Here is a 12,531-nt window from a genome sequence, read left to right as displayed (position 1 = left end):
GATAGTCCCACTAAACCCAAACCTGATGGGATCGAGTATCGCTGCAGAATGCTGTGGTAGCCATGCTGGTTAAGTGTGCATTGAATTTTAAATAAATCACAGACCGTATCACGAGCAAAGCACCTCCACACCATAACACCTTCTCCTCCATGCTTTACGGTTCGGAGTACACATGCTGAGATCATCCGTTCAACCACACCACATCTCACAAAGACACTGATCTAATGATCTAATGTCCATGTCTAATGTCCATTGCTCGTGTATCTTGGCGCAAGCAAGTCTCTTCTTCTTATTGGTATCCTTTAGTGGTTTCTTTGCAGAAATGTGACTATTTGGCGGGATTCACAATGTCTCCTCTGAACAGTTGATGTTGAGGTGAGTCTGTTACTTGAACTCTGAAGCATTTATTTGGGCTGCAATTTCTGAGGCTGGTAAATCTAATGACCTTATCCTCTGCAGTAGAGGTAACTCTGGGACTTCTTTTCCTGTGGCGGTCCTCATGAAAGCCGGTTTCATCATAGAGCTGGATAGTTTTTACGACTGCACTTGAAGAAACTTTAGTTTATTGAAAATGTTATTGAAATTTCCCGTATTGACTGACCTTCATGTCTTAAAGTAATGATGGCCTGTCATTTATTTTTGCCTATTTGAGCTGTTCTTGACATAATATGAACTTGGTCTTTTACCAAATAGGGCTATATATATGTATACCACCCATACCTTGTGACAACACAACTGATTGTCTCAAACGCTTTAAGAAGGAAAGAAATTCCACAAATTAACTTTTAACAAGGCACACCTGTTAATTGAAATGCATTCATGGTGGCTATTTGAAGAATCTCAAATATAAAATATAATTTGATTTGTTTAACACTTTTTTGGGGGTTACTATATGATTTCATGTGTGCTATTTCATAATTATGTCTTCACTATTATTCTACAATGTAGAAAATAGTAAAAAATAAAGAAAACCCCCTGAATAGGTGTGTCCAAACCTTTGACTGGTACTGTACCTCTACTGGTATGCAATCAAGCCCTTTTCCAGACTGAAATAATTGAATTGCCTTGAAGTTCCTACTCTGTAAGTTGGCCTTCACACAGGTATTTCTGTACAATTTGTTAATTTTACATTATTACTAGGGAAAAAATCCTTACTGTTATCATTCAGTGGAAATGGAGGAGACATTTGCTTAAAATATTTAGCTTCCTCATTCATACTATAATTTGGTGAATCAATTACTCCATAATTTGCAATGAGTATCTGTAAATTATTTTTCATAGCATTTCTATGTTGAAGATTTAAGACATTTTCCATCCAGTTCGCTTTATTTTTGTATTAAATTAAACTTCACAATGCACTCATGAAAAGCAAAGCACAACCTAAATGTTATTTAAAATATTTTATTATTATTGGCTGCCACCTGTAGCGCCAAAACCGTAAAAGCTACCAACACCCAAACTACTTTTAAACGTCCAGACCGCCACTGGTTAGCGTGCTTGAATTTTTTTTTATACTACTAATACTTTTTACACTACAACCATATTTGGGACTCGTTTCAGTAAATTGGTCGTATGTCGCACGTCACTACTTCCCAGGAGAGGCATTTGAATGTAAACTTTTATTTTTGATCAAAATAATTTTTTCCAGATGCCTTCTGGAACATGTGAACTTTCATGTGCCTTAATAACAAACGTGTATGCCATCTGTAAATACAAATGTAATCGTTAAATTACGAGGCTAGTTGGTTTAGCCACGGAAAAAGACAGGAACATTCCCGCTAGGCATGATTGGCTGAGATAATGGATGGGCTAGACATGCTGAGACATGAGTTTGGATTGGTCTGCCATGCTTCTGTCTATAACATGAGCTGCTCAGTATGTCTAGGTAATCATTTCTAATGTGGCTTTTTTGAAAGATATCACGAAGAACTGCAAAAGTGATGCTAATGCTCTCCACTTTCAACAACTTAATCCGATGATGTGGCAATCCCTGATTTTAGGTAGAAATATTTTCATTGAACCAGACGTTGTAGAGTCTTCTAAAACAGCGATCAACAGTGTTGTTGTCACGGAAGAAGTTGACCTAGTTTTGAAATCAGTGCAATGCCCGGTCGAAGCAGAGTATGATAGTTAAGGAGATGGAGAAAATAATGCTGTTTGATTGCAAATATGCAGAGTGAGTCGAAAAGAGAACACTGTTGTATAAAACACCTGTCTCCGGATTACATCTTCAAACTAAAGGCAGCCATGGCATCCGTGACAGAGAGAGAGAAGCGTTCAGCCATGTATATGGGTAAGAGTGTCTAGCTAGCTACATTTTCAGATATTATAATTTTCTAATTTTGTCAAAGTCGTTTTCATTGGAATTTAAAGTGTGCTGTTAGCTAGCTAGCTAGCTACATTTTCAGATATTATAATTTTCTAATTTTGTCAAAGTCGTTTTCATTGGAATTTAAAGTGTACTGTTAGCTAACATTCACTGGCTGGTTCGCTAGCTAACGTTACTTGTATGATCTGTGTAGTAATATTATTTGTATCTCAGAAAGAAAAATTCTTGGGTAGAATGCCCTGCTTTTATTTTGTCACACTCACAATCGTTAGCTATATTTTGTAATTTGCTTGCCATTAACTTTTAAATAATACTATTGTTGTGAGTTAATTTTCCTGTAATAATCAATAAAAATATGCTGAAGTTAAAACTTTGTCAGCTATGATATTGTTATTATTTGAACTACCTAGCGAGCTAACGTTTGCTAGCTAACAAGCAAGAAACGAACCAAAACATTGTTTAGAAAGTTACTTTTAGTTGCCTGGTTTGCTAGATTGACATATACTAAATTCATTTTTAAACGGATGGGTTTATTGGTGTTAAAATACAACATTAAAGCTATTATGGACCACCAGGCTGCTGATGTCATGCAGTCTGTCGTATTTGGGTTTATACTTTTTTATAATGATCATGACAAGTTTGATAACAGACAACAATAGATGTCTCTGCGACTGTCTACAGACTTGTGTATAATGTAGACGTATTATAAAACAGTCTTTAGTCTTGAAATCTTTGGTTGTTTATTACACTACCGTACTCACTCTGTTTAGCACATGGCCTCACGTATGAATCCTTAAAGAAATTGGTGGGGTTTAGGCTGAAGAGGGTGTGAACGATGCTGAATGGGCGTAGACCAGTGGTTCCCAAACATCATTGTAAGCCTGCCATACACATACTGTACGATACATTTATTAAACATAAGAATGAGTGTGAGTTTTTGTCACAACCCGGCTTGTGGGACGTGACAAAAAGCTCTTATAGGACCAGGGCACAAATAACAATATTATAGTAATCAATCATTTTGCTCTTTATTTAGCAACCTTACATATAAAACCTTATTTGTTCATCAAAAATTGTGAATAACTCACCACAGGTTAAGGAAAAGGGTGTGCTTGAAAGGATGCAGTTTCGATGAGGCTCTCTTGTAAGTGGACTGGAGGCAGGGCATGAAAGGGAAAACTAATCCAGTTGTTTGTGTCGTCCATTTCGGAAAAGTACCTGCATAATTGCGCACCCAGCTCTCTCCGGTGCTTCGTTATCACATTTGACATTGTCCGTAAGCTTGTTCATTTGCATAATTGCGCACCCAGCTCTCTCCGGTGCTTCGTTATCACATTTGACATTGTCCGTAAGCTTGTTCATTTGCACACAAAAAAATCATGCCATCATGGTGTGTTGTCCTTGTTAATGCAGACAGAAAAGAGCTGCAACTTCTTAATCATAGCCTCAATTTTGTCTCGCACATTAAATATAGTTGTGGAGAGTGCCTGTAATCCTAGATTCAGATCATTCAGGAGAGAAAAAACATCACCCAGATAGGCCAGTCGTGTGAGAAACTCGTCGCCATGCAAGTGGCCAGACAAGTGAGAAAAAAAACTTTAAGCTCATCTCTCAATTTTAAAAAACGTTACATGGTCACTGCCCATATCATTGCATAATGCAGAACATACAAGAGTGTTCAGGGGCCTTGCTTTAACAAAGTTAACCATTTTCACTGTCGTGTCCAAAACGTATTTCAAGCTGTCAGGCATTCCCTTGGCAGAAAGAGCCTCTTGTGGATGCTGCAGTGTACCCAAGTGGCATCGGGAGCAACTGCTTGCACGCGCGTTACCACTCCACTATGTCTCCCTGTCATGGCTTTTGCGCCATCAGTACAGATACCAGATACCAACACATGTTGACCACCAAAGTCAATTTGATGTCACAAAGCTGTCCAGTACTTTAAAAATATCCTCTCATGTTGTCCTTGTTTCCAGTGGTTTGCAGAAGAGGATGTCTTCCTTAATTGACCCCCCATAAATGTAACAGTCATATACCAGGAGCTGTGCCAGGCCCACCACATCTGTTGACTCATCCTGCTGTAACGCATATAATTCATTGGCTTGTATGCAAAGAAGTAATTGTTTCAAAACATCTCCTGCCATGTCCCTGATGCGTCATGAAACAGTGTTGTTTGATGAAGGCATTGTCTGTATAGTTTTTTGGGCCTTTCCCCCATCATTGTCCCAGCCATATCCGCGGCAGCAGGAATAATTAAGTCCTCCACAATAGTATGGGGCTTGCCTGTCCTAGCCACTCGGTAGCTTACCATATAAGACTCTTCTAGACCCTTCTTATTAATGGTATCTGTTGCTTTTATACATGTTTCACTACTCAAAAGTCGTCTTTATTCTCGCTCAAAAACCCCCGTGGCTTATTTTTCAAATGGTCATGTGTTGTTTCTAAATGTCTCCGCAAGAGTGAAGTTTTCCCGCGAAAGAGTAATGGTTATTGTGATTGGATGTTCATTATTTGACTAGACTACCTGTATTTGACATTGTGTTGTTATTTCGCTGAACACTAAATGGTTTAATTTTATTTTTGGCAGTGAAACGAGGCTACTCAGGCGAGAAAAAAAACTCACCCGAATGTATACCCCCGTTGGAAAATATAAATGTACTGTTTGAAAATGTGAATCCCATTTTTATCTGGCGTACCCCCGACGGCATTGCACATACCCCTGGGGGTACACGTACCCCAGTTTGGGAATACCTGGTGTTGACAAAAAAAGAGCTCTCCAGTAGGTGTGCTGTACCAAAATATTCAAGGGACATTTTCTCAAAAGTGGGGTAACAAGTTTATCAACTATCAAAGCAGAATTACCTTACCATTGTTCCTCAACTGTAATGTATTATATACCATTTTCTATCTCTGAGTCTCTACTTTTATCCAATGTAAAAAACACAATTCCAAATGTTGCTACATAAGACCGAATCGAGCAGGTTGGTAACATTTGCATAAATACCAATCCCAATGTGTTTACGGACATATTCAATCTCTCCCTATCCCAGTCTGCTCTCCCCACATACTTCAAGATGGCCACCATTGTTCCTGTACCCAAGAAGGCAAAGGTAACTGAACAAAATGATTATCACCCCGTAGCACTCACTTCTGTCATTATGAAGTGCTTTGAGAGACTAGTCAAGGATAATTTCACCTCCACCTTACCTGTCACTCTAGACCCACTTCAATTTGCTTACCGCCCCCAATAGGTCCACCTACGATGTAATCGCCATCACACTGCACACTGCCCTATACCATCTGGACAAGAGGAATACCTATGTAAGAATAATGTTCATTGACTATAGCTCAGCATTCAACACCATTGTACCCTCCAAGCTCATCATTAAGCTTGAGGCCCTGGGTCTCAACCCCGCCCTGTGCAATTGGGTCCTGGACTTCCTGACAGGCCGTCCCCTTGTGGTGAAGGTAGGAAACAACACCTCCATTTCGCTGATCCTCAACATAGGGGCCCCACAAGGTTGCGTGCTCAGCTCCCTCCTGTATTCCTTGTTCAACCATGACTATGTGGCCATGCACACCTCCAACTCAATAATCAAGTTTGCAGACGACACAACAATAGTGGGCTTCATTACCAACAACGACGAGACAGCCTACAGGGAGGAGGCGAGGGCACTCGGAGGAAAATAACTTCTCACTCAACATCAACAAAACAAAAGAGATGATCGTGGACTTCAGGAAACAGCAGAGGGGCACCCCCCCTATCCACATCGACGGGACAGCAGTGGAGAAGGTGTAAAGTTTTAAGTTCCTCGGCATACACATCACGTACAAACTGAAATGGTAAGAAGGCCAAACAGCACCTCTTCAACCTCCGGAGGCTGAAGAAATTTGGCTTGTCACCCAAAACCCTGACAAACTTTTACAGATGCACAATCGAGAGCATCCTGTTGGGCTGTATCACCACCTGGTACGGCAACTGCACCACCTACAACCGCAAGGCTCTCCAGAGGGTGGTGCGGTTTGCACAATGCATTACCGGGGGCAAACTACCTGCCCTCCAGGACACCTACAGCACCCTGTGTCACAGGAAGGCCAAAAAGATCATCAAGGACAACAACCACCCAAGCCACTGCCTGTTCACCCCGCTATCATCCAGAAGGCGAGGTCAGTACAGGTGCATCAAAGCTGGGACCGAGAGACTGAAAAACAGCTTCTATCAAGGCCATCAGTGTTAAACAGCCATCACTAACATTGAGTGGCTGCTGCCAACAGACTGACTCAACTCCAGCCACTTTAATAATGGGAATTGATGGAAATTGATGTAAAATATATCACTAGCCACTTTAAACAATGCTACTTAATATAATGTTTACATACCCTACATTACTCATCTCATATGTATATGTATATACTGTACTCTATATCATCTACTGCATCTTTATGTAATACATGTATCACTAGCCACTTTAAACTATGCCACTTTGTTTACATTCCCTACATTACTCATCTCATATGAATATACTGTACTCGATACCATCTACTGCATCTTGCCTATGCCGTTCTGTACCATCACTCATTCATATATCTTTATGTAAATATTCTTTATCCCTTTACACCTGTGTGTATAAGGTAGTAGTTTTGGAATTGTTAGGTTAGATTACTCGTTGGTTATTACTGCATTGTCGGAACTAGAAGCACAAGCATTTCGCTACACTCGCATTAACATCTGCTAACCATGTGTATGTGACAAATAAATTTGATTTGAATGGTAAGTATTTGGATACGCCACTGGTCTTTAACCGTTCAAGCTACCAAAACAACTTTATAATGTGCAGACGGGCACTGTTGCTTGACAAACCTTTTGATACTACTTATTATTTTCACACTACCACGGTATTTCCATAAATCCCAATGCATTTCAGGGACTTGAATGGTAAAAATTCCAGTCACTACTAGTCTTCCACCAGTTAACCTGAAAGTCTAAGCCTTTGTGAATTATTTTAAGGTGGTCATACCATGGATCATTTAGCTATTTGATTTAGAATTTTAGGACCCCTGTAGGTATCCCCCCAAAAATTGACCTTTACTACTATTGCCCATAGAAATGCATTAAATAACACATTCATAAATGGTAAAAAGACAGTTGCATTGTCTGTCCTGTATCTAGGATAAGAAAGCTCAGGAAATATTTTTTTGTTGTTGTCACGCCCTGGCCATAGAGAGGCTTTTATTCTCTATTTTGGTTAGGCCAGGGTGTGACTAGGGTGGGCATTCAATGCTCATTTTCTATGTTTTGTATTTATTTGAAGTTTGGCCGTGTGTGGTTCTAAATCAGAGGCAGCTGTCGAGTGTAGGTCTTTCGGAGCATGCAGTTGCATGGTTTGCTAACTATCTGTCTGATAGAACTCAGTGCACTCAATTTGATGGGCTTATGTCTGTTAAATTGTCTGTCTTGAATGGTGTGCCCCAAGGCTCTGTACTTGGTCCTCTCTTATTCACTATTTATATAAATGATTTAGACAAAAATGTCCAAAATGCACAACTTCATTTTTATGCTGATGACACTGTTATTTACTGTTGTGCCTCGTCTCTTACAAAAGCTTTCCAGAACATGCAAACTGCTTTTTACACTGTCCAACATACCTTGTGTCAATTGAAGCTTGTGTCAATTGAAGCTTATCCTCAATACTGACAAAACTAAACTAATGGTGTTTTCTCATGCAAGAAATAGACCTCTGAACCTTTCACCTGTAAGGGCAAGGAGATTGTGGTTGTAACCTCATATAAATATCTTGGAATTTTAATTGATCACGGCCTCTCTTTTAAATTGCATATTCAACAACTTACAAAAAAATTGAAGCTGAAATTGGGATTTTATTTTCTTGTTTTTCTTTTGAAGCCAGAAGGAGGCTAGTGTCAGCTACATGTATGCCTTTACTAGACTATGGGGATATTTTATATATGAATGCTTCCGCTCAGTGTTTGAGATCAATTGACACTCTTTACCATGGCACTTTGAGATTTATTTTAAACTGCAAAACCCTTACACACCACGGCACTTTATATACCAGGGTTGGCTGGCCTTCTCTAGTCACTCGTAGGCTCAGTCACTGGTATACTTTTATTTACAAAGCCATTTTGGGTTTACTACCTTTTTATTTGTGCATTTTTATTGTTCAGAAATGTGGTGGGTACTCTCTTCGTTCGCTGGACTTTATCCTGCTAACTGTTCCAAATGTCTGAACTGAATTTGGTAAAAGAGCTTTTATGTACTCTGCGCCATAGTTTTGGAACACCTTACAAAATACTTTTAAACTGGAAGAACTTGTCCCGATTGGTGTTTTTAAATCACTGATGAAGGATTTTGAGGCTGATTCCCTGACCTGTCAATGTTTTTAATTTGCTGTTTTATACTATTGTGAATTCAATGGTTTTTACTAGATTACTTGTAGTTTTTCATGTTGTCTGTCTGTAATTTTTTTGTAATGACTTGGTGCTGCCTATCTTGGCCAGGGCGCTCTTGAAAAATAGATTTTAATCTCAATGAGCCCTTCCTGGTTAAATAAAGGTTAAATTTAAAAATAAATAAATAAAATAAAATAAGCTGTCTATCGTTGTCTCTGATTGAGAACCATACTTAGGTAGCTTTTCCCACTGTGTTTTTATGGGTAGTTGCTTTCTGTTTTTGTCTGGACCAGACAGAACTGTTTTGGTTGTTCTCTTTGTTGTTTTGCATTTTAGTGTTCAGCTTCGAATAAATAATATGAACATGTACCACTCTGTACCTTGGTCCTCACCTTCTTCCACCAATGGCTGTTACAGTTGATAACAAAACTACCTCAATTTTTTTTAAACTCACCACAGGTTAATGAGAAGGGTGTGCTTGAAAGGATGCACATAACTCTGCCATGTTGGGTTGTATTGGAGAGTCTCAGTCTTAAATCATTTTCCACACAGTCTGTGCCTGCATTTAGTTTTCATGCTAGTGAGGGCAGAGAATCCACTCTCACATATGTACATTGTTGCAAATGTGCATCAGTGTCACCACATTTAATTCAGTTTACTTAAGTAAATGGCATTTTCTAGTTAGTTATTAAGCTTGCAATTCTGTAAGGAATAGAAAAACAAAAAGGCTGAAGCACTACCAATTGGAAGGTAACCGAATTACTCACCATGGTGCACCATGGGGGTTACCTCGTCGCCTGTACCAGGAAGGTTGTAAATAACCACACCAGTGGCTCCACTTTCAGCAGCAGTCTTGATCTTCTCAGCGAAGGTGCAGTTCCCCCTCTGAATAAGGGCGATCCACAGCTCTGAGCTGTTAAAGCCTATCTGGAGACCACAGGCTAAGGGATTTGAATTAGGAAGAATCACCTCTCCGGAAACCGAGGTGACAGAAGAGTGGAGCCCATATAATCCACACTCACAGCTCTGTAACACCGTTTGGTTGTCACTTGTGTTAAAGTAACGCGTTTGAACGATCGCTTTCGTAAATATCATGTCCGCCCCAGCATGTTGAGCAGTTATCAGGCAGAGCAATGTGAGAAATCTCAAGCCAAATCTATGTGTGCCTTTCTTCTCCATTTTCCTCTCAAACATACTCGCAACTCCTGTAGTTCAGTCGAGCCCCGTCTTCCTGGTCAACGGCTGCCTGGAGCGCTGTACTATAGTGCAGTAAACTGATACCTCCCTTCTCTGTAACATAAACCAAGTCTACGTCAGTTGTGGTCTCTCTTATCTCAGTGGACCTTGCTCACAAGCTTTAAGTCCAGGTTTACCTGTGAGTGTTAGCCTGTTGATTTGACACATGCTTTTGTTTGCAATATTGCAGTGTTGTATTCCAACACACGATCTGTCTTCATTAGTTTCGGGCCAGTGCGCTATTAAATGTGTATAGGAGGACATGTTCTAGCAGGATTGAAAATGAGCAGTGTCAACAAACGCATTAAATGTCAATACAATACTGCTGCCATAAAAGTCCACAAGATAATGTGATACCGTAGGCTTAAAACACAGATCTAGCAAAAAAACTTTGGCAATTCTTTTGTACATATTTGCAGCAGCATCAATAATTGAAAAATGAATCCCAATGTGAAACCAGTTAAGGTGGTTTACTCTAAACATTTGAGCCATAAACTATATCCTCATTTTCAGGATGTTTACTCAAATATTCTACCTTCTGTATAGTTTTTCCAGAGCCCATGTAGCTTGTTTTTATCCTGTGGCATAAGGAAACATTAAGCATGTGCATATGGAAGACGAGTTGACAAGTCAAAACCCTTGCAATTTAAAACAAAATCCTCTTTAAAATGTGATTATTTTATTTAATGGTTTAATTATACTTAAAGTAAAATTCCACCCTGAAACTATATTTTGGTATTCATTTCATTAGTCCATTGTTGATATAGTCCCAAAATGGTTTTCATGTCAGCAATAAAATATTCAAGATATTTAACTTAAAAAATACAGAAATACTGCTGGTATGATTCATGCCTGCTGTATTTCTGTATTTTGGAAGTTATATATCTTACACTTGATTGCTGACATGCAGCTCAGAACAGCTGAATATGGATTTTAAAGAACTGATTGGGTCTTTGCTTGACACCAACAAACGCCCCATATTATCTGGCTCTGTGCCCCCCCTAAATCTTGACATTATACTTTTCAGGAGACTTTTATCCCTCCATAATTGGCTCTGTGGGTGTAACATTTATTGACAGTTTTGATACCTTCTGGAAACAAAGCTTGTTTCATAAGGAGGATGGGATCCACCCAAACAATTTTGGTTCCTGGATCCTTTCACAGCCTTATAAGGCTGCATTGAGACAATGATTTATCAATGACCCAAGCCCAGCTCAGTTAATCCCTACCATTGTGTCACTGAGTTATCATAATGCATCAGAAAATGTACATTTTTCAAGGGGCATTGGAAAACACAATGTAAGTAACCTAATTTATGTCCCTCTAACTGCCCTGAATGCCCCTGCTGGTCCTGCAACTATTGTATGCAGTAATAATTTGCCTATGAACCAGAGTTATACTGTTAGCACTAAGGCGGTGTGCCCTAGCAGGAAGTCCACTGTGTGCAGCTCACCCTGCAATAACATAAATCACATGAGCATGTCTACTTCTGCTTTGCTTCCAAGTAAAGCAATGAAAACAATCAAGCATCCCAGAAAAGTTCTGAAAATAGACCATGTTAACATACAGTTGATGTCGGAAGTTTACATACACTTAGGTTGGAGTCATTAAAACTCGTTTTTCAACCACTCCACAAATTTCTTGTTAAGTTAACAAACTAATTTTTGGCAAGTTGGTTAGGACATCTACTTTGTGCATGACACAATACTTTTTCCAAAAATTGTTTACAGATTATTTCACTTATAATTCACTGTATCACAATTCCAGTGGGTTTGAAGTTTACATACACTAAGTTGACTGTGCCTTTTAACAGAAAATGATGTTATGGCTTTAGAAGCTTCTGATAAGCTAATTGACATAATTTGAGTCAATTGGAGTGCGGATGTATTTCAAGGCCTACCTTCAAATTCAGTGCCCCTTTGCTTGACATCATGGTAAAATCAAAAGAAATCAGCCAAGACCTCAGAAAATAAATTGTGGACCTCCACAAGTCTGGTTCATCCTTGGGAGCAATTTCCTTACACCTGAAGGTACCACATTCATCTGTACAAACAATAGTACGCAAGTATAAACACCATGGGACCACGCAGCCGTCATACCGCTCAGGAAGGAGGAGACGTTCTGTCTCCTAGAGATGAACGTACTTTGGTGCGAAAAGTGCAAATCAATCCCAGAACAACAGCAAAGGACCTTGTGAAGATGCTGGAGGAAACAGGTACAAAGTATCTATATCCATAGTAAATCGAGTCCTATATCGACATAACCTGAAAGGCTGCTCAGTAAGAAAGAAGCCACTGCTCCAAAACTGACATAAATAAAAAGCCAGACTACGGTTTTCAACTGCACATGGGGACAAAGATTGTACTTTTTGGAGAACTGTCCTCTGGTCTGATGAAACAAAAAAAGAACTGTTTGGCCATAATGACCACCATTATGTTTGGAGGATAAAGGGGAGGCTTGCAAGCTGTAGAACACTATTCCAACCATGAAGCACGGGGTGGCAGCATCATGTTGTGGGGGTGCTTTGCTGCAGGAGGGACTGGTGCACTTCAAAAATA

At 39.5% G+C, this 12,531-nt stretch overlaps 1 protein-coding gene across 1 annotated transcript in view; it reads right to left on the bottom strand.

The window, feature by feature from the left end:
- The window catches only part of rnf128a (ring finger protein 128a), a 31,373-nt gene extending 21,322 nt beyond the window's left edge, over positions 1 to 10,051 (bottom strand). Inside the window, exon 1 of the mRNA XM_021623184.2 lies at positions 9,505 to 10,051. Coding sequence (XP_021478859.2) covers positions 9,505 to 9,931 — 427 coding nt within the window. The 5' untranslated portion in view covers positions 9,932 to 10,051. The remainder of the gene's footprint in view (positions 1 to 9,504) is intronic.
- Positions 10,052 to 12,531: the final 2,480 nt, after the last annotated feature.

This window comes from Oncorhynchus mykiss, chromosome 12, assembly GCF_013265735.2.
Source record: "Oncorhynchus mykiss isolate Arlee chromosome 12, USDA_OmykA_1.1, whole genome shotgun sequence".
Classification (NCBI taxonomy): Eukaryota; Metazoa; Chordata; class Actinopteri; order Salmoniformes; family Salmonidae; genus Oncorhynchus; species Oncorhynchus mykiss.
The sequence above is the reverse complement of the archived record's forward strand: the minus strand, read 5'-3'. Positions and strand labels throughout refer to the sequence as shown.